At 31.9% G+C, this 22,670-nt stretch overlaps 3 protein-coding genes across 5 annotated transcripts; 1 reads left to right on the top strand and 2 right to left on the bottom strand.

Moving 5' to 3' along the window:
* Positions 1 to 86: 86 nt before the first annotated feature.
* Positions 87 to 1,307, bottom strand: LOC134830871 (integrator complex subunit 15). The gene is made up of 2 exons (XM_063844475.1): positions 1,167 to 1,307; positions 87 to 1,111 (listed from the first exon to the last, which is right to left on the bottom strand). Exons 1-2 carry the CDS (start codon positions 1,239 to 1,241, stop codon positions 113 to 115), a joined length of 1,074 nt encoding a protein of 357 aa, XP_063700545.1. The 5' UTR covers positions 1,242 to 1,307; the 3' UTR covers positions 87 to 112.
* A 2,574-nt stretch (positions 1,308 to 3,881) lies between these two features.
* LOC134829604 (FH1/FH2 domain-containing protein 3) lies at positions 3,882 to 22,362 on the bottom strand. 3 transcript variants are annotated; one of them, XM_063842771.1, is made up of 15 exons: positions 21,669 to 22,362; positions 19,361 to 20,780; positions 18,532 to 18,571; positions 10,356 to 10,524; positions 9,625 to 9,809; positions 9,343 to 9,566; positions 8,088 to 8,686; positions 7,765 to 8,004; positions 7,113 to 7,672; positions 6,386 to 6,532; positions 5,884 to 5,944; positions 4,821 to 5,823; positions 4,526 to 4,761; positions 4,369 to 4,446; positions 3,882 to 4,206 (listed from the first exon to the last, which is right to left on the bottom strand). In XM_063842771.1, the coding sequence occupies exons 1-14, from the start codon at positions 21,919 to 21,921 to the stop codon at positions 4,385 to 4,387; spliced, it is 5,199 nt and encodes a 1,732-aa protein (XP_063698841.1). In that variant the 5' UTR covers positions 21,922 to 22,362; the 3' UTR covers positions 3,882 to 4,206; positions 4,369 to 4,384. The 3 variants fall into 3 exon arrangements, with proteins under 3 accessions (XP_063698841.1, XP_063698840.1, XP_063698842.1); XM_063842770.1 differs by lacking the exon at positions 4,369 to 4,446; XM_063842772.1 differs by lacking the exons at positions 4,369 to 4,446; positions 7,765 to 8,004.
* Positions 17,692 to 18,580, top strand: LOC134829605 (N-acylneuraminate cytidylyltransferase). Its single transcript, XM_063842774.1, has 2 exons — positions 17,692 to 17,992; positions 18,051 to 18,580. The coding sequence occupies exons 1-2, from the start codon at positions 17,707 to 17,709 to the stop codon at positions 18,521 to 18,523; spliced, it is 759 nt and encodes a 252-aa protein (XP_063698844.1). The 5' UTR covers positions 17,692 to 17,706; the 3' UTR covers positions 18,524 to 18,580.
* Positions 22,363 to 22,670: the final 308 nt, after the last annotated feature.

Raw genomic sequence — 22,670 nt, 5'->3', positions numbered from 1 at the left:
CAGACAAAATTCTAAAAAAAATCTCACAAATGAAGCAAAAATTCTCGTCGGATCACCAAAGTCAAGCAACAAACGTGTCATTTCACTTAAAAAATCACGTTTTATTCACTCCTTACTTCTTATAATTACTGATAACGATGTGCATCAATTGATTCGTCGGTCTCAGCGTCTCCAATCTCATCATCAATTGTGGAATATTCCCGTAAATACATTGACTTGCGATCGCTACTTGAATACATTGCGCGAATCTTTCCATACTAAGTTGCACCGCTTCACTTTTTTCCGCCGCTTTGCCCAATTCCTCCATGCGATATTGCAAAATTGTGACAATCAGTTGCAAATGTTGGGCATTTAAGGCAACTGGAGGCCCGGCAAGAGGTTTCGCTTGCAACAAACTTTGCAACAGCGAAAGATGAAGTTTGCTGTAAATTTCTTTTGTGCTAATTAAGGCTGACACGCAACTCCATCTGATGAGTCCGGCGAAGGGAGTTTCATTGGGCATCGATAACATCCCAGTTGGCAGCATCAAAGGTTGTTGCGAAGCAAGACACAGGCTCGGATTTTCCGTGATCCACGACGTAAAGAGCTCCAAAAGTAACGAAGGAGGTTCAAGTAAGGGAGATTTTTGCGTCGCTTCGATCAGATACAAGCAAGTAACGGCCGTCATGAAGTTACAAGCGAAACGCGGCGTGATTTTGGGCAATTCTGTGAGTTGCGTCGAGGCTTTGCTCGAAAAAACTACAAAATCTTGAACTAAACTCTTCGCCAACTCGATGCTGGTTAACGACGAGAAGCCAACTTGTTGCATCAAAGTCCCAACGCAGTTCAGAACTTGCGAGAGTTGAGCTGAAATCGCCGTGGAAGTCAATTTTGTGAGGACATTGATCCTCGCGGGCGATATTGAGCCGCCAAATAAGAGAATAAACACCGCATTTCCGGTCTGTTCCGCTAACGAGGCTTTTGAGAAGTAATTTGAGAGCTCCAGGACCAAATAAAACTCCTGTAGAGACGACATCGGGTGCTGGGTGTGCTCGTAAAAGATAAATTCCGAGATCAGAGACATCATTAACTCTTGTTTGCCGCGAGCGGTGTTGAAAACTAAAGACTCAACCTGAAAATTTTAAAGTTTTTTATGATTTTTACATGAAAATTTAAAGAAAAATTACCTTTAAAAGACAATCTCGAACAGCAACTTGAGGTTCTAGCTTCCTAAGAGCCGATTTATACTCGTGCGAGGACATTTTTCGAGGATTTTTATTAAAAATTCACATCCGAGACGAGCTAGTTGATTGTTTTGGTCGGAAATTTTTGACGTTTCATGAAAAAATGAATGAAAATGAACCAAAAATGAACGAATTTGGGTTCATTTGCACACAGCCCATTTCACAATTGCAAATTTGTGACAGCCCCGAGACACAGGCGGCACAAATTTCTAAATGTGCGCTGGACTTGTTCATTCCCGAGTTCATTTCCGAGTTCATTTTAAGTTCATTTCGATTCTCTAAATCATTTGAAAAAAATGTAAACAAAAACAACGCTTACCGCTGCAGAATCATCATGCGTCCCGTAAAAATGCCAAAAACCATCAAAATCTGCAACGAAATGTTCGTGCCGCAAATCACGACGACGATGTACAACGAAACGCAGGACGTCGAATCGTGGTCTTGTGATGCCGTCATCAAATGTGGCTCAGAACTCGTTGAATTTTACTGCCATCGACTGATTCTCGCCACTTCCAGTGATTTATTATGGCACGCTTTGTCCAATTCCGTGCCAGGAACACTTCCCGTGATCATTTTGCCCGATGTGAAGCCAAAAACGCTCGAACACGTCTTGAATTTCATCTACAACGGGCAGCTGACGATCAATTTGGTTGAATATTCAGACGTTTATGAGGCGTGTCAACTGCTGGGAGTAAAGGGAATTCACGAAGAAGAGAAGAAACAAGAGGATGAAGAGGAAATCGAGTCAGAAATTGAGGTAAAGAACGAATTGATCATCGATGAGGAGGAAATTAAACAAGAAATGAGCGATTCAGAGGAAGAAATGTCGAGAAAACGAAGAATTTTGAGAAAAAGAAGCTCGAGAAATACGAAAATGGACCAAAGTCCCGAATTGATAAAGAGAAAATATCCAAAAGGGATTCAAAATATGGTGAAATTGAAGCCGGATGAGAAAAAGGAACACTTGAAACGCGTTAAAAGAGCGATTTACGACACTTACAAGAGTTACGGGAAGCATTTTGGGGACAGCAAATCGATCGAAGCGAAGGCAAATGACACAAAATTTGTCATGGCGGGCGATTATTTGGTACGGGCGGAACATAAATGTGCTGTTTGTGGATTTGTGATGAGCTTAAATTACCTCAAGGATCAAAAATGTACAAAAATTCAATCGTGGCCTAAGACTCCTTTACGGTCTCATCTAAAAGTTCACGGCTTGAAGAAGTAATTTCATGTTTTTAATGTAAAAAGTGCCTTTTTTTAACGTTTTGTGATAAAATATTCGTAATTTTTACTAAAAAAATTTTTTTTATTAATCTTCCATCTCGTGAATGCCCAAAAAGGCAAATGCGAATGCAAAAACCATTAAAATAAATAAAATTCCAATAAAAATAAATTTGCACCAACTTCTCGAACTCGTGTGAAGCCTCTCTTTGATCTCTTCCACGTCAATTTCGTATGTCATTGGTACCGAAAATGATGGTCGATGCACTATAACATCCGGAAGTTCTTGCAAAATCTCTTCGTTTTCTGATTTTTTACTACTTTTACACGAAATGCACGACTCACAATCGTCATGTTCGTCGAAAGTTCGTTCGATTACAAGAAAATTGTTGAAAAAAGTTCGTTTTTCTTCGAGAACTTGTCTGTTTTTGTAATCCCAATCGGATGAAAGTAGCGATCCCGGATGATTTTCAACAGCAAATTTTTTTTCGAGATCTTGAGCACTTAGTTCGAGTAATTTTTGGGGTTTAGACATGATTTTTATAACAAAGAGATACGATTTTTGTGAGAAAAAGGTGAAGACTGCGCATTAAATTTTTTTATCAGATGAAATTTGGAGGCACGTAGGCAAAGGCGTCGTGATAAGACGCGAGATAAGAGATTTATGCAAATTATTATTTATGTGGATGCGTTGATAAAATGATAAAAATTGAGAAAAATAAACAATTTTTGTAATTAAAAACAAATTTCGGGGTTGAATTTGTTTTTTACAAAAAATTAGGCTCAATAATTGAAAAAAAAAAATATTTTGTTCTTTAAAAAAAAATTAAATTTTCCAACAATTTTTTTTTAATTAGCAATAAGCGAATTTCAAATTTTTAACGATCATTTTTTGAATTGACATTTTAAAATTTTTATATTTATATTTTTAAACTTAATTTTTTAATTGAATTTTTGAAATTAATTTTTTTTTAATTAAATTTTCAAAATTATTTTTTTTTTTTCAATTAAATTCTTTAATTTTTAATTCATTTTTTAATTAAATTTTTAAATTTTTTTTAATTAAATTTTTAAAATTAATTTTTTTAATTAAATTAATTATTAAAATTTAATTAAAATTTTTAAAATTAATTTTTTTAATTAAATTTTCAAAATTATTTTTTTAAAAATTTTAAAATTCTTTTTTTTTTTTAAATTTTTCAATTTTTTTAAATTTTCGAAATTTTTAATTTTTTTTTAAATTCAAAAAAAAAAAATTTTAAGTAAATTTTTTAATTTTATTTTTCATTCAGTTTTACTTTTTAAATTTTTTTAATTAAATTTGGGTTCAAAAATTTAATTAATTTTTTAATAAAAAAAAATTAAAAAAATACATATATTAAAATTTAAAATAAAACAAATAATTTTATTTAATAATAATAATTAATAATTTATTTCGTACTAAATATTATTAAAAACAAGTAAAACAAATACTTTTGCTCTGCCAATTATATCAGCTGCCAATCTTTTCGTTTATCCTGAAATTTTCCAATTTTTATCTAAATATATCTTGAAAAAGGACTAGATTTAATTTTTTTAAATAAAAAAATTTAACTACTTAGGACTTTCTATCACAATCTTAGAAGAAAAGTTTTTTTGATTTGTTAAATTAAAATAAAAATTTAGATTGTCGTATTCGTTACGATGCCATTTGACGAAAAAAATACAGCTGCTTTGCTCTCTTCTCCATCAAACAGACCGTTTTTAAGCGTGCGACGTACTAAAAAAAATAAAAAAAAAATATTAAAAAAAAATCAAAAAAAAAAAATTTAAGGAAAAAACAAAAAAAATAAAGAAAACACGCATGCTAGAAGGTTTGAAAAATCAACTAAAAAGCAAAGATCATGAAAAAAAACGTCACGCCATAAAAAATTCTATTCACCATTAAATTAAAATTTTTACACTGGAGATGCACTTTGACGTTGCACTGCAAAACCTTCTCGCGTTCGAGATCGTTTTACTGATTTTTTATCAAAAATTTTTTTAATTAAAATAAAAAATTAAATTAAAATCCCCGTTTCAGAAAAAAAATTTCTTACGTGATTTTCTATCCGCATTCCGTGATCGCTTTCGTTCACGAGGAACTTGACGCGGCGTTGCTGGTTTCGTCGCCGTTTTTACGAGCGTTTCGATTAATTCGTCGTCGTTGTCTTGCATCGCTTTGCTAATCGGGATTCCGCTGTCTAAGTGGATACTTCCTGCCTTGCGACGTCTCCATGTGAAATTTCCGTTCATGACTTCGGGGGTGTCGGCTTTTGGGGTGCCCAGAATTTGACTAAAAATAATTTTTTATAAAAATTTAGTAAAAAAAAATTGAAAAATTTAATTTTTTACCGTAATTCCGCATCAGCCTTATCCTCGTTGGTGAGCGCTTTCGCTTTTTCAATGTCAATTATCAGTTTTCCTCGAGTTTTGTTCCGTTCCCGATGGTTTAACTTCTTTTCAAGCTGTTGTTGGACCCTTTCTCGTGTCGTTCGGTACTCCAGAGCGAATTCCGAGATGATTCGACAAAATTCGTTGGGGCGCATTTCATTAATTCTGTGTTGCGGTATCGAAAGCCACGTCAAAAATTTCCGATATCGGTTGAGAACTCGTCTGTGGATGATGTCAAGAATAATAATTCGCTCGGCGGCGTCAGTCAAGAAGTCAAAAAGTTTTTGTTTCAGTTGTTGCGCCGTTTCTGCATGTTTACTGATCAAACTGAGTCGATCCCATGACGCCTTGCACTCCGTTTCGAGATAAATTATGTTGTGCGCCAACTCGCCAAAGTCCGTTTTCGAAGCGCGCGTGATGGGACCAATTTCGGAATACAAATCTGTCGTCGAGGGCGTCGCTTCCATCACCATGTGACACAAATGATGCAGCAACGAGTGTTTTTGCACGGTATCTTTCACCTCAGGCACCTTTGCGAGATAGTCAATTTGGAAACCTTTGACCGGGGCACCATTCAAAAAGATGCCAATGGAACGTAAAGTCGACAAAATTGCCTTAAAAGTCGCATTTTTGCGCAATAATTCAATTCCTTGCTTCAAATCCATCAGCGGTTCGGCAATTTCTTTCTCGATATTCTCGAAATCGAGCTTGAAAGCCCACAATTTGAGGCGCGGACTCAATTCTGAGATCGATGACAGTGTTAGAAGGAATTGCTCGGCACTTCCTAATGGAAGATCTGGGTTCGCCAGTTGCGCTTCTTGGATTTTACCGCGTTCCTCTTCCGTTGGAAGCATGTTCAGGAGCTTGTCGATGCCTTCGCGCGTCACGACAGTCGAATCCATTTTCATGATGGCAGTTTTGATGGCTCGCGACGGCGGGAGTTTCGTAATTGCGATGTTAATTGCTGCAAAAAATGAGAAAATTTGATGAAAATTGAAGAAAAATTAAAAATTTTAGGAATTACCGTTCGATCTTTTGTGATCCAGAACTATTATCTCCTTGTTTTTATTCATTTCTTGCTGTTTCTGTGCCAAAAAATTAAGAAAAACAAAATTTTAGTAAAATTTTTTGAAAATATTTTCATGAAAAATTCATGCAAGAACTCTGTAGGTTGGGTTTTTATTAATTTTTTTGTGTTTCGGTTGTTAGTGAAGTGAATTTTGTGTGATAGTGAGTGATTTAGTGTCAAAAAAGCGAGCAACGTGTACAAAAATTTGTTAGTTACGACAAAAAATTATCGTAAAAAAGTACTTTTCAACTCACCTCCTAGCGCATTTTAATGAATGACGATGAAAGAGCAAAAAATTAATCATTAGAATTGAGAATAAAGTTGATGAAAGATGAAGATTTACGTGAAAAATGGTGAAAAAATTTACAAAAAAGCTAAAAAGGCGGACTCTTACAAATGATTTGATGGATCCCGTCACCGTGAAATGAATAAATTTTAATGAAAAATTAAGTTTTACCTTGGATTGCAAATCTTTGGCTCGCGATTCAAAGAGAAATTCAAGTTTTTCCGTATCAATTTCGGAAACTGGCAATTCATCCCATATCGTTGGACCTCCGTTGCGGGGCATCAAGTCGTCTCGTACTTCTTTCCAAAAGAGTTTTACCTGAAATTTTATTAAAATTTAATTATTCGAACTTGAGAATTTCGAATTTTCGAAAAATTTTTCGAAGTTAATTCAAATTTTCGAATAACTTTTCGAAGTTAATTAAAATTTTCGAATATTCTTTCGAAGTTAATTAAAATTTTCGAATAATTTTTCGAAGTTAATTAAAATTTTCGAATATTCTTTCGAAATTAATTAAAATTTTCGAATATTCTTTCGAAATTAATTAAAATTTTCGAATAATTTTTCGAAATTAATTAAAATTTTCGAATAATTTTTCGAAATTAATTAAAATTTTCGAATAATTTTTCGAAGTTAATTAAAATTTTCGAATAACTTTTCGAATTTAATTAAAATTTTCGAATAACTTTTCGAAATTAATTAAAATTTTCGAATATTCTTTCGAAGTTAATTAAAATTTTCGAAAATAAGTATGAAAGTTTTCGAAAATAGATTTAAAATTTGCTCAGAGATTCTAAAAATGCTTAAAATTTTCGAAAATCAATTAATTATTATTCGAATGTTCGAAAATTTAACAAATTCAATACAAGTTTGGTTAAAAAACGAAAAATTTCCTTACAGTCTTTCGATTTTTCTTGATCGTATCCGTATTTCCAGCTCCCTTATCGTTCGCGTTGCCATTCATCATCATCATCGGAGGCGGCATCATCATTTTTGGCGGTCCCGGAGGCATTCCCATGCCATTCATCATCGGAGCCATGGGTGCCATGCCAAAAATGGGCGGCGGCGGAGGAATTTTCATCGATAAATTCGCTTGAGCTTCACTCACGTCGTCATCTTCTTGCAAATCGGTGAAATCCAGATCACACAACTTCAATTCCCGATCAAAATTATTCACTAATTCCTCCCATTGGATGTCAGTTTCAGACTTTTTGGGCTCTGGCTTGATACATTCGTTCGCTGAGGGGGATTTCATGAGGTCATTTTTACTTTTACTCTTACTTAAACCCTCTTTTGCTTTGGAAATGAGTCCTGTCATGTCGCCAACGGGAGATTTGGCATCCGGATTGACCATTGTAGGCGACAGAGGTAAGTTACTGAGCTTTTGTGTGAGATCTTTTACTGTTTGATCCCGTTTTAGTTGACTCAGGACTTGTTGATCGCCATCCAAATGGGTGTCTAAGAAGAAAAAATTGAGAAAAATTAAGAAATTTGTCGAGAAATGAAGGAAATTTGAACAAAAACACGAAAAACTCAAACAAAAAACTTACCTTTCGCATCAAATTCATCCTTGGTCGTCTCATATCCAGCAAAATTCCAGTTTCGAATGTACTTACTTTTGTTGGGGACGATGCTAACGCTACTGTATTTGCTTCCGAAGGAGGTATAAGGCTTGGGACTGACATAAGATTGCGTGTAATAGGGATTTACGGATAGCGTAGCGGCTTGTACTGTTATCCATTCCTTACCGTTTTCGCATTGAACGTAATTTGACTCATTTAGGATGTTATCTAGACAATTTTTTAACATTTAACATGGAAAAACATCAAGCAAAACACACAAAAAACGACAAAAAACATCAAAAATTACTTACTTTGCTCGTCAATTCTGTCTTCGTTCAGTTTATTAGCTGCTGCCATCTCCAATTGTTCCTTCAGCAAACTTTTTTGTCGTTCCGCGCGATCTCGTCGCTTCCTCAAATACGGCGTCGTGCCCGCACTTTCGCCATTATCCGAGTTTCTTGCCTCCAACAGTGACTTACTCATCTCTCCAGCACCCGAACTCGAACTATCCTCATCAAAGGGGTCATAATGCCCGTTTATCGGCGGCGATGGAATGGCAGCTGGAATATATCCGCTGCTGTGTCTTCGGGATTTTCGTTCGATATCTGTGTTGACGGTGCGATAACGAGGCGTTTTTCGCACTGTATTGTCAGGCACTTGATCATTCGTGACATCGCCATCCTCGAGACGAAGCACAAGTTCGTACAGCTGAAGTTGATCCAAGAGATCCAAATCTGTGCCGGGACGACTCATGTATCGTTGGATGATGCCTTCCATGCCTTGTTGCTCCAAAAAGTCAGATTCGTCGTAAAAAACGTCTTGATCACTTAACCCTGAGAGAGTTTTGTTGATAAGAGACGTTGCGTAGATGAGAAGTTCGGTATCGGCGTTTTCGTAATCTTTTAATAATCTGAAAAAAAGTTAATTTTTGATAAGAAAAAATTCATTTTTTTTTTGACTAATATTTAAAAAAATGCAAAGATTTTATCAAAAACTAAAAAAAAAAGTTAAGTAAAAATTAAGTTAAATAGAATTTAAGTAGAAAAATTAATGAAAAAATTTAAAAAAAAATTTTTTTAAAAAATTTTCTTTTTAAAATATTTTTTTAATTTTTAATTAGAAAAAAAAATATTTTTTAAAAATTATTTTTTAAATAATTTTTTTTTTAATTTTTAAAAATTAATTTCAATTTTTTTTTTAATTTTTAAAAATTTTTTTTTTAATTTTTTAAAATTTTAAAAAAAAATTTTAAATATTTTTTAAAAATTTTTTTTATTTTTTTAAATTTTTTTAATTTTTAAAAATTTTTTTAATTTTTTAATTTTTTTTAAAATTTAAAAATTAAACTTTAATTTAATTTTTTTTTTTTTAAATGATTTTATATGAGATTTTTAAATAATTTAAAAATTTTAATTTAGAAAATTAAAGAAAAATCTTAAACATTTTTTAAAAATTTATTATTCTAAAGATATTTTAGATTTTTTAATGCCAAATTTCTATTTTTAATTTTTAAAATAAATTTTTGGACAAAAAAATTAAGTTTTCATTCGAAAAAAAATTACTTACTTCATGATATTTGACCATGGAATCAATCCTCGACTTGCATCAACAGCTCGAATGGCATCCACAAAGGTATAACAATTATTTTCCGAGTACTCGACGAACACAAGAAGCAATTTAAGGGCAGTTTTCACTACTAATCGATATTTGGAGCCTATCAGGGAGTATAACCACTCAATTGTGAGCTTGTGTTTCATCACGCCATCCATTCCATCGACATAAAGCATCACCTAAAAAAAATTTTTTTAAGAAATTTTCAAAAAATCAAGATAAAATCCAAAATTTTACCTGTCCAAGTGCCCTCAAGATGTAATTTTGATGATTCTGATCGGCATTTCTGCCAATTTTAACCAAACAATTCAATCCGCCGAGCGCGACAAAGCCATGCACCAAGTCCTTGTCCTCCTGAAAGATCTGCTTCAGCGTAAACAGCGCCTTACGTAACTCCCGACCTTCGGATTTGTTCAATTTTTCTACAAATAAAATACGGAATAGCAAGACACGCATAATGAAAGTTTATGGTTTGATCATTGCAGCGGTCACGGACAAACTACTAATGTCTAATCAAACGACAAACGAAAAAAATACACCGAAAAAATTGATCAATTTTAATTAAAAATTCGATAAAAAACTTGTTGTTGGGTCATTAAACGAGATTCACTTTCATTAAAAAGTCACATTTGTCTTTTCTAACGCACAAATGTGTTGATAGTCCAAATCAATAAATCTTTCCGACAATATTTTTTTTATGCAAATTCATTAATTTTTTTTTTTTCGAAACGAAACTGAAAGTCAAAATAGAAGCACGTTATAATTTACGATCGTAGAGAATATTTTTTTTTTTCGATTAATAAATATTTAGTAATTCAAATAGTCAAAAAAAATCAGTCGCATAACAATTAAGGTTTCTTTTTTCTTTCTCGACGAGTCTAATTTAGCTTCTTCGAAAAAAAAAACTGGTTTTTTAAATGGTTTGTTTTTGTTGAAAAAAAAAAATATCAAAAAGTTCAGTGACTCACCGATAATCACATGCACTCGCACGGAAAGTTGCGTTCGGACCACGAGAGAGTTCTTGCGACTTTCGTTGAGCCCTTCGATTTCGTCAAGTTGCTCGGCGAGAGATGATTCCAAGTCTAAGTACGAACCGTAGTCGCCGTCTTTGTAAACTTGCAATGAAGCGTCATCCAACTGAAAAAATTGAAAAGAAAAGAACAGATGATGAGCGACAATTTTTTTTATCTATTTAAAAAAAAAATTGAGTTGAGTGAATTTTGTTAGTTTCGAGAATATTTTTTTATTTTTTTAAAAATTCAATTGCGAAAAAAAAATTATTTTTTTCTTCAAAAAAATCTTTTAATTACTCAGATTTTGGAATTTTATTTCAGATTTTCGAAAATAAAAATTTCATTTTCGAAATTCATTGAAATTTTCGAAAGTAATTTCGAAATTATTTTAAATTTTCGAAAATTGATTGGAAATTATTTTGAATTTTCGATCATTGATTCGAAGTTCATTCAAAATTTCTAAAGAATTTTATTTGAAAAATTTCGAAATTAATTAAAATTTTTGAAAATTGATTCGAAATTCATTCAAATTTTTTAAAAAATTAATTCCGAAATATTTTAAATTTTTGAGAATTAATTCGAAATTATTTAAGAGTTTTGAAAATTCATTCAAAATTATTTAAAATTTTCGAAAATTGATTTGAAATTCATCCACATTTTCAAAAAATGATAAGAAGTTTATTCAAATTTTCGAAATTAATTAAAATTTTTGAGAATTTATTCGAAATTATTTGAAATTTTCGAGAATTCATTCGAAATTATTATTTTTTTTTGCGAATTTAAATTAAATTTTTAAAAATTAATTCGAAATTATTTTAAATTTTCTAAAATTTTTGTAGCTTGTTTCGAAATTATTTCAAATTTTCGAAAATTAATTCGAAGTTCATTAAAATTTTCGAAATAGATTTTAAAAATTTTAATTTGAAATTATTAATTAAATTTTCTAAAATCAAATTACGAAAATCAGTTGAAAAAAACTCTAAAATTTTCGAGAAAAAAACCTAAAAAAATTTTTTTCATTAAAATTTCAACGTAATCCATTTAAGTACAGAAAATCACCGTAACTCATCTCCCTAACAACTTCTCAAACACGTATGCAAATTCACCTACAAACAGGTTTCTACGCGCCAATTTACATCAACTGTGACTAATGAAGCTTCAATATGTCGAGACATGTCCTAGCAGGTAGAATTTCAACAAAAAAACCGATAAAAAAAAACTTTCTTCCATTGTCTTAAATCCCTAAATTTGCATCACTTACCCTTTGGGGTGCATTGAGTGTTTTTATCAACGTGTTCATTTGATGCACGAGAGGTGTCACGAGCAGAAAGGAATACTGAACAGGCCTCGTTGGAATCGGAAACATGCTGAGACACGTAAATGGATCCGTGTCTGCAACATACTGAACACGCAATTTAATTAAATCACTCTCACTATCACTGGAATTGTTGCTATTGTTGTTCAAAGAATGCATTTTTTTTTGTTCGAGTGTCTCGTGTTTGTTCGAAAAAAATTTTTTTTGTTGCTGTGTTTTTTTTGTTACATAGTCGTTAATAACACCGGTTTATTTTTATTATAATTAGCTTATTACAATGGAAATCACATCGAATCATATCACAGACTGTCTTATGTGGTTTCTCCAATTTTTTTCTCTTGTACTACAAATTGTTGCTAATGTTACAAGTGCCAACGGGGAAAACAAAAGCTAATTAATCGTAAAGGCATTTAGGCGATTTTTAATTTTTTTTAAATTTTTTTCATGAGAAGTTTTTTTTGTTCGCATGAAAGTGAGAATTCTTGGAGGTCCCTTAGTTGGAAAAAATTTTCATGTTGTTGTGAAATGTTTATGGAACTTTTTTTCACACAAACAATCGAAACATGCGATCGACCGTCTAATCAATATTCCTAACACTCTTGCCAGTCACAATAATTTATATTGGATCGTTTCACATTTTTGCACGTTCTCTTTCACCGTGCAGTAAAGTAAGTACTTTTTACTTAAAAAAAACCTTTCTTTCCCACAGTAGTTCTTCGCACTTTATTTTAATATTTCTCTTCTTTTATTTCTTTCGATAAAGTGTCAATTCAATTTTTTTCGTTCATCTCTGAGGCACTTCATTTTTTTTTATTTTTTTCAGCTATGCACTCACGTGTAAATACATAAATAATATCTTAATGTTTCCATTGAAAAGTGAAGAAAACGTAAATAAATGTCGAGAAGGAAGAGAAAAGCAAGAAACTAGTACTTGTCACTCAACAACGTTTTAAATCTTCTCGAGATGAGTTTCACTTCACAATCATAATAGAGCCAATATTCAATGGAAAAAAAATATTCATATAATATTAAATATTATGAAACACACAAAAAACAAACGAACGAAAGAAGAAAGAATGGATCTTTCTAATGTAAATGCAAGTTTATTACTAAATAAACTCTACCACACACAAACGACTTGAGGCTTAAAACAATCCAATTTACTGGACGTCGTCGTTGTAGTTGTTGTTGTAGCTGTTCCCGTACGAAAAGTCATATGTAGGAAACATATGGAAGTAGGTATGAAGAAATGAGTTGCAAAATCTCTGTGTAGATAGGTAGATGGTGTTACGGTAAATATGCATATTAAAGGTATAGGTTGAACATTGAGGAGAAAATTTGGATGGAGATTCTATTGGAGTTTGTTATTTTTGAAACTAGTTTATAAAATGTAACAGTTTTTGATATTTTCGGAAAATTTAGCTTTAGGTTTTGAACGAGATATTTTTCAAAAAAAAAAAAAAAAATGAGGAAGAATCGTGAAAAATTTTATTTGTTCGAAAATTGAGAAAATATGAATGGAAATCATCTTCAGAATGACTTTTTATTCAGTTTCAAGCTTAAAATTGCTCAAAAATTGACTTGCAAAATTTATCACGATTTTAATTCAGCATGAGGAAGAACCGTGAAAAATTTTATTTGACTTGCAAAATTTATCACGATTTTAATTCAGCATGAGAAAGAATCGTGAAAAATTTTATTTGTTCGAAAATTGAGAAAATATGAATGGAAATCATCTTCAGAATGACTTTTTATTCAGTTTCAAGCTTAAAATTGCTCAAAAATTGACTTGCAAAATTTATCACGATTTTAATTCAGCATGAGGAAGAACCGTGAAAAATTTTATTTGACTTGCAAAATTTATCACGATTTTAATTCAGCATGAGAAAGAATCGTGAAAAATTTTATTTGTTCGAAAATTGAGAAAATATGAATGGAAATCATCTTCAGAATGACTTTTTATTCAGTTTCAAGCTTAAAATTGCTCAAAAATTGACTTGCAAAATTTATCACGATTTTAATTCAGCATGAGGAAGAACCGTGAAAAATTTTATTTGACTTGCAAAATTTATCACGATTTTAATTCAGCATGAGAAAGAATCGTGAAAAATTTTATTTGTTCGAAAATTGAGAAAATATGAATGGAAATCATCTTCAGAATGACTTTTTATTCAGTTTCAAGCTTAAAATTGCTCAAAAATTGACTTGCAAAATTTATCACGATTTTAATTCAGCATGAGGAAGAACCGTGAAAAATTTTATTTGACTTGCAAAATTTATCACGGTTTTTTGTCAGCATGAGGAAGAATCGTAAAAAATTTTATTTGTTCGAAAATTGAGAAAATATGAATGGAAATCATCTTCAGAATGACTTTTTATTCAAAAAAATTTTGCAAAATTTATCACGATTTTAAGTCAGCATGAGAAAGAATCGTAAAAAATTTTATTTGTTCGAAAATTGAGAAAATATGAATGGAAATCATCTTCAGAATGACTTTTTATTCAGTTTCAAGCTTAAAATTGCTCAAAAATTGACTTGCAAAATTTATCACGATTTTAATTCAGCATGAGGAAGAATCGTGAAAAATTTTATTTTTCGATTTGTTCGATTTTAAATCAGCATGAGAAAATCGTGAAAAATTTTATTTGTTCGAAAATTGAGAAAATATGAATGGAAATCATCTTCAGAATGACTTTTTATTCAGTTTCAAGCTTAAAATTGCTCAAAAATTGACTTGCAAAATTTATCACGATTTTAATTCAGCATGAGGAAGAACCGTGAAAAATTTTATTTGACTTGCAAAATTTATCACGATTTTAATTCAGCATGAGAAAGAATCGTGAAAAATTTTATTTGTTCGAAAATTGAGAAAATATGAATGGAAATCATCTTCAGAATGACTTTTTATTCAGTTTCAAGCTTAAAATTGCTCAAAAATTGACTTGCAAAATTTATCACGATTTTAATTCAGCATGAGGAAGAACCGTGAAAAATTTTATTTGACTTGCAAAATTTATCACGATTTTAATTCAGCATGAGGAAGAATCGTGAAAAATTTTATTTGTTCGAAAATTGAGAAAATATGAATGGAAATCATCTTCAGAATGACTTTTTATTCAGTTTCAAGCTTAAAATTGCTCAAAAATTGACTTGCAAAATTTATCACGATTTTAAGTCAACATGAGGAAGAATCGTGAAAAATTTTATTTGTTCGAAAATTGAGAAAATATGAATGGAAATCATCTTCAGAATGACTTTTTATTCAGTTTCAAGCTTAAAATTGCTCAAAAATTGACTTGCAAAATTTATCACGATTTTAATTCAGCATGAGGAAGAACCGTGAAAAATTTTATTTGACTTGCAAAATTTATCACGATTTTAATTCAGCATGAGAAGAATCTGATTATGTTCGAAAATTGCGAAAATATGAATGGAAATCATCTTCAAATGACTTTTTATTAGTTTCAGAAATCGTAAATTTATCACGATTTTAATTCAGCATGGGAATGGTGTTTTAGCTTTTTACCTGAATCGTGAAAAATTTTATTTGTTCGAAAATTCAAAATTGAATGGAAATCATCTTCTGACTTTTTATTCAGTTTCAAGCTTAATGACTTTTTATTCAAATGGTTTGGTCAAAAATTGACTTGCAAAATTTATCACGATTTTAGATTCATGATTTCGAGTCTCGAACCGACGACCTTACGCTCATCAGTCCGATACGCTAACCACGATTTTAATTCAGCATGAGAAAGAATCGTGAAAAATTTTATTTGTTCGAAAATTGAGAAAATATGAATGGAAATCATCTTCAGAATGACTTTTTATTCAGTTTCAAGCTTAAAATTGCTCAAAAATTGACTTGCAAAATTTATCACGATTTTAATTCAGCATGAGGAAGAACCGTGAAAAATTTTATTTGACTTGCAAAATTTATCACGATTTTAATTCAGCATGAGAAAGAATCGTGAAAAATTTTATTTGTTCGAAAATTGAGAAAATATGAATGGAAATCATCTTCAGAATGACTTTTTATTCAGTTTCAAGCTTAAAATTGCTCAAAAATTGACTTGCAAAATTTATCACGATTTTAATTCAGCATGAGGAAGAACCGTGAAAAATTTTATTTGACTTGCAAAATTTATCACGATTTTAATTCAGCATGAGAAAGAATCGTGAAAAATTTTATTTGTTCGAAAATTGAGAAAATATGAATGGAAATCATCTTCAGAATGACTTTTTATTCAGTTTCAAGCTCAAAATTGGTCAAAAATTGACTTGCAAAATTTATCACGATTTTAATTCAGCATGAGGAAGAACCGTGAAAAATTTTATTTGACTTGCAAAATTTATCACGATTTTAATTCAGCATGAGGAAGAATCATGAAGTTCGATATGAATGGAAATCATCTTCAGAATGACTTTTTATTCAGTTTCAAGCTTAAAATTGGTCAAAAATTGACTTGCAAAATTTATGACGATTTTAAGTCAGCATGAGGAAGAATCGTGAAGTTCGATAGAGCAGACTCAACTCTAATTATTATCGTATATAAATCAATTTAAATTTAAACTATAAAACAATATTAGAATTCGTTATCCAATCCTTTGCTTGATTACTGGCATTATGGATATCAGTAATCGATCCAGGAAATGCCGTAAAGGGACATTCAAGGGCTATGTGTTTAATTGTTTGGTCAACTTGTCTACAATTGCAAAAGGGATCTTCTCTCTTTCACCATTTAGACAACAAATAATTGCATTTGCCATTTTCGCACCTTATTCTGTTTATAGTAGTCCAAAGGTGCCTTCTTTCTCTAAAACCTGGTTATTTTTTTTGTTGGGTCCAAAAACAGACCTCCATCTTAATTAATTTAGTAAAAGTCGAGATAAAAGTAGAAAATTGACAATTTTTCATATATTGATTTGTCTTTGAGTTATTCGGATCCTTTTAAAAAAGGAAAGCTCTGCGATATATTTTTGTTTGAGGCGTTATGATGCTCAAAGATGTGTATTAGCTTGTTCGTAGCTTATTCGTATATACCAATTCTTGATCTGAACTTAAAAAAAACTTTGATGTTTAAATCTGCCTATATTGTGTTTTTATAGCTTTTCATGTTAGCTTTTACTTATTGCTTTAGTTGGTGAATTGATATTGATTCTAATAAAAGATTTTAAGTTCTGTGTAAAGTTCTGATCCTCCAACAACTCCATAAAAGTTTTCTTCTCATTACGTTACAACGATCGCACTACATTTCCATTGTCCATGTATTAGTAAGCCATATCGGAGAATACTGTAGTTGTGAGTTATAGTTATAGGTTGTTCTTATTATTATTATTGTTATTGTTAACTTGAACTTTATATTAACTACGTGTTAATACCAGTGACGATCGTGTTTGGATCGCGTTTTTGCAGAACAATGAGCTCGATTAATTCCGCCGACCTTGAATTTCACTGATGACTAAATAAATAAATGAATAATTAACAAGTGGTTTGTTTAATTAGATGATCAATTTTTTTGTTTTGGTTAAATGATTACTTACCCTCGTTGAACTTTTACAAAAAAATATTCTTATAGGAACACTCACACATGCAAATGTTCTTAATCACGATCTTTTTTCATCGTTTATGTTTTTGTACATAATAACTATCTCTCTACCTATCAGCTGTTCGTACATTCGTTTTATTTATATTTTTCTTGCCTACTTTTTTGAGTCACTTTCGTGAGTGAGTAACATTTGTGTATTTACAGAGCAAATATTGAATCATCGAGAGAATTTTTTTTTATGAATGGCACTCATCTTTCTCTTTCTCTTTATCGCGTGCAAGATCTTTTTTTTTGAGCGGATGGATGATTCTGGCAAAAAGATGATAAATTTGGATGATAAAAAAAAGTCGCGACCTACACTAATTTATTTATTTACTTTTTGATATGATAAAGCTCTGAGTCAGTTTGACTTTTTTCGTTGCAAGTGTCGCGCCGCAATTCGTCATGCGATTAACAGCAATATCTATATTTGTCTTATTTTTGGGCAATTCAATAGCTGATAGCAATTTTGACAATTGTAAAGTCCAAAAATCGCAACAAAATGATCCACAAGTCACAGCTCTTATTTTAGCTCGAGGCGGATCGAAGGGAATTCCCTTGAAAAATATCGCTCGCATTGGAAATCAAACGTTAATGGGACGCACTCTCGACACAATCAATCTTTTTGGCAGATTCAACGACGTCTGGGTCTCGACAGATCACGCTTTAATAGCGGATGTTGCGAAAAAACGTAAAATTTAAACATTTAAAAATTTTACCGAAATTCACTTTTTTTTTCGCTTCAACAGATTGTGCAAAAGTGTTTAAACGATCGCCCGAATTTGCCAAAGACGAAACCGCATCAATCGTGTCTGTGCAAGAATTCATAAATCAGACATTCACATCGCCCATTGTCGCATTAATTCAAGTCACTTCGCCGTTTTTGCGTGAGAAATATCTTGCGAAAGCCTTTGATGTGATACAAAATGGGAAACATTGCGTTTTTACCGTTACTCGAAGTCATAAGCTTCGATGGGCTCAAACTAATGGCAGAATATTGCCGTTAAATTTTGATCCGGAGAAACGTCCTCGACGACAAGATTGGTCTGGAGAACTCGTGGAGAATGGAATGTTTTATATGGCGTCGAAAGATCTCTTGATCGAAGGGAAATTTCAAGACGAGGATTGTGGTATAGTTGAAGTTGATAAGAAAGATTCAATTGACATTGATACTCCGGAGGATTTGAAGTTAGTAGAATTTTTGTTAGCTATGCAAGAGTAGGGACTTACCTTCTTTGGAGGAGCTTCGTATGGTTCGTCAGTGCTTTCACTGAAAAATTATAAAAAAAAAAATAGAATTAAAATATAAAATTATCGTTCAAAGATCTGAATTTTCGTGATTTTAGTAGAAAAATTTAAAATGTACCATGGGGAAAATTTTTTAAATTTACATTGGGATAAAATTTTCAATGTGCATTGGGGCAAAATTTCAAATTGTGTATAATATTATTTTTAAATTTTAAAATTTTTTGAAATTTTGCCCCAATGCACATTCTAAAGTTTTAACCTAATACATATTCAGAGTTTTTGCCCAATTTTTAATATTTAATTTTTGCCCCAATGCACATTTTATGTTAAACCTAATGAACTTTTCAAAATTTTCGACTCCATTTTCATCTTAAGGCACATTTTAAGTTTAATCCCAATGTACATTTTAATTTTTCGACCCAATGTACATTTTTAATTTTCATCCCAATGCATAATTTAAAATTTCCAAGTCAATAAATACAGTTTTTGACAATTTTTAACTTTGAAAATTTGCCCCAATGTACATTTGAATTTAAACTCAATGAAAATTTTAAATTTTTGACCCAATGTACATTTTGAAAAATCATCCCAATGCTCATTTTATAATTTTGAAGTCAATGGATACAGTTTTTGCTAATTTTTAACTTTAAAATTTTTCCTAAATGCACATTTTATGATTTTAACCCAAAAAAGTTTTCAAATTTTGACCCAATGCACATTCAAAAAATTCATCCCAATGCAAATTTTAATTTTTTTTTTTACAAAAAAGTGAAAAATTCAAATAAATCTCTTAAAAATGCTCAAATCTTACCCCAACACAGGCTTAATGATCGGAATCTGCGCACTGCTATCATGAATCTTAACCTGATCCGGCGAAATTTCTTGACACTCTTCAAAGGCGAAGATTCTGTCAGAAATTGGACTAAAGGCATTACACAGCGACGTCGTTCCTCCAAGAATATCATCAATATTCGAATATCGTGAGATAAATTTCGGCTTTTCTGGCTCACTTTTCACGGGCGTCACTGTTTTCGATGGCAACTTAATCGTAACTGTTGTCACTAACGGCACATTATCATAAGGGCTCTTTCGATCTTCGACACCTTCGGGACTTGCCCGATCTCCCAATTCCTCATTTTGATTCGCACGTTCAAGAACTCTCTCAATTTCCTCCGTTACTTGTTCATTTTCTTCCTCGGTCCAACGTAAACTGTTCCTGCTGGTCTTTCCGGATTTGTCACTGTCGCTTCCTAACCACCAAGCGCGTTCTCCCGATTGAATGGATTTTATCTTAAATCCCGGTTTGACGGAGCCTTCACGGGAATTTTCTTTGGATTTTTCGCAAACAGGCGTCATTCGAGAGTCTAAGTTGAAGGAGATATTTGTGTCGGGGCTCCAAATACGTTCGGTATCGAGACTATCTGAGACAGTTGTGTCATCCAACCAATGCTGATCGAGCGACGAATTCGACTTGTTTTGAATTTTAATTTTAACCGGTGAGAAATTCTTCGCTAAAAACGACTTTGGTTGATCCGTTTTCGGCTGCGATTGGTCATTCACGTATGTCGTTGGCATTTCGTCAATCGAAACTGACGTTTGGGCAGCACGTTGTTCTTGCGACGACGGTGACTCACTGAGCGACGAGCTTGAACATGTCTCGGATTCCGTGCTTGATTCGCGTTGCTGCGTCGCATTTTGGGGCTCTTGGAACAACATTTGGACCTGTTTTGTGGCATCGCTCGAGGAAGTTGGCGTCGATGGGGTTGTCGTTGGCGGCGTATTTCCCATATTTAACGCAGATTTACGGAAATCTTTGTTTGTCCATTTGAGACAACCGTTTGTCGTGGGACTTCCTGAACTCTTCGAAGAACTTTTACTTTCGGGCGATTTGGGAGTTTTTGAACTCGAAGTCGTTCGATTTGACGAAGGAGATGACGAGGAAGTTACGGGACTTGAACTGACATCTCGCACCGATCGAACGCCCGTCATTCGACTGCTGGGATAAGAAACGGGCGAATAACTGCTCGAGTAGGAACTCGCGCTACGAGGACTTGAAAAAGCGTAGCGACTACTTCGGGTTGTGTCATCCATCCGATCGCTTTGGATTTCCTTGTCTGCCATTTCAGGACGATTCAAAGGGCGGGAAATTGTTTTTTCGATCGTTTTTGCGACAGTTTCGGTCCTTGTGCGGGTTCGGGGAATGTCACTCGAGGGTTTCGTTGGAGATGTACCTAAAAAGAAAAAAAATTAAAAAAAACATTGAAAAAAAAACGAAATTTAATAAAAAATTTAAGTTAAAAAATTTTAAAAAATTTTTTAGAAGAAAATTCATAAAAAAAACATTATTTGCAAAAACTTTTTAATTAATTAAAAAATTTTTAAAATAATAAATAGAAGAAAAATATCAAAAAAATTGGTAATTTTTAATAAAATGAGGCATGAAACGTGAATTTAATAAATAATTAAAAATAAATAAATAATAAATAAAATAAAATAAATAATTAAATAAAAAAATAAAATAAATAATTAAATTTAAATAAAAAATTAGATTTTTAAATTAATTAATTTTTTTCTCTTAAAATTTTTTTGATTATTTTTATTTCAAATTTTTGATGAAGTCTAATGTTTTATTTATTTTTTTTAAAAATATTTTATTAATTTTTTTAAAGAAATAAAATAAAATAATATTAATATTATAAAATTATTTAATTAAAAAATTAAATTAAATAAATAAATAAAAAAATTAAATTTTTAAATAAATTAAAAACTTTTAAATTAATTAATTTTTTTCTTAATTTTTTTTTTAATTTTTAAAAAGTATAATTTATACCTATTTATTAAAATTTTAAAATTTTTATTCAATTAATTTTTTTTTTAAATAAAAAATCAAAATTTTATGAATTTTTCTTCAGTAATTTTATGAAAAATATTTTTAGAAAAAAAAAAATAAAGAAATTTTAAAAAAATATAATTTTTTTGATTATTTTTGCAATAAAAATTATATTTTGACATAAAATTATATTTTTACAAAAATTACAAAAAAAATTAAAAATTTTTTCAAAATTTCTTTAATTTTGTTAAAAAAAATTTAAAGATTTTTAACGAAATTTTCTACATACCTCTCGTAGTAACATTCACTTTCACCATAATTTTCGGTTCATTTTTCTTCGGCGGACTCCTCGGTGCTTCATTAAACGACTCCGCCGCTTGCCCATTACAAAGTTTCTGAATCTGCGCCGAAATATGTTGAATTTCCTTATTAGTCTTGTCATAACTGTCACTACTGCCATTCTTTCCGCTCCCATAACTTCTCTCTATGCTACTTCCTCGACTTACAGACTTTCGTGCTGCTTTCATCTCATTCGACGTCATATAACTCAAGGACGGATTCGCCGCATTTCCTCCCGTTAACGACACATTCGAGTTTGTTCTCGAGTAATTGTTCACGGGAATCTTCGGCGAATACTGACTCGGATGGTACGACGCTGAAAATCCATATTTATCCTTGCCTCCGGGAATTAATCCTTCAGCGGGACTCGATTCGCGTGACAATCTCTTCAAGCAGGAGGTGTACGATGAATTTCGCAAAGGACTCGGTTCACGAGATGTGCTTCTGCCGCGATCTAAATTCGTTCCGGAGTAAGAAACGGGCGGCGCGAGACGTTTTATGGCTTCAGCGGGACTCGGATCACGCGAACGCCCCTTGAGATTACTTAAATTTAAGTAATTACTGTTTAAGGGGTTCGTTGGAGACGGTTCTCGGGACTTTGCTTTGGTCACTGTGAACGATGGGCTTGGATCACGTGAACGATCTCCTTTGGCAGAAGTAGTTGTGGGACGAGAAAAGCGAGAATACGTCACGGGAGGTCCTTCTTTCTCCTTTTTCTTCTCAGTATTTGCTAAAATTTCAAAGAAAAATTTAATTTTTTAAAAAAAATTAATTAAAAATTTATTTTTTTACCTTTTTCAGCTAACGAACTCCGTCGCGTTGTGATCCCAGGTGTCGGCGGAGCATATTTACTCGCGAGAGTTGTCAAATTTCCGCTACTCCCAGCCGAAATTTCCTTATTTGTGCCATATTTCTTCAACACTGACGTCGTTCCAGCTCGTCCTTTTGTCGT

The sequence above is a fragment of the Culicoides brevitarsis genome, chromosome 2, assembly GCF_036172545.1.
Source record: "Culicoides brevitarsis isolate CSIRO-B50_1 chromosome 2, AGI_CSIRO_Cbre_v1, whole genome shotgun sequence".
Classification (NCBI taxonomy): Eukaryota; Metazoa; Arthropoda; class Insecta; order Diptera; family Ceratopogonidae; genus Culicoides; species Culicoides brevitarsis.
This window is presented reverse-complemented; position numbering and strand designations above follow the sequence as displayed.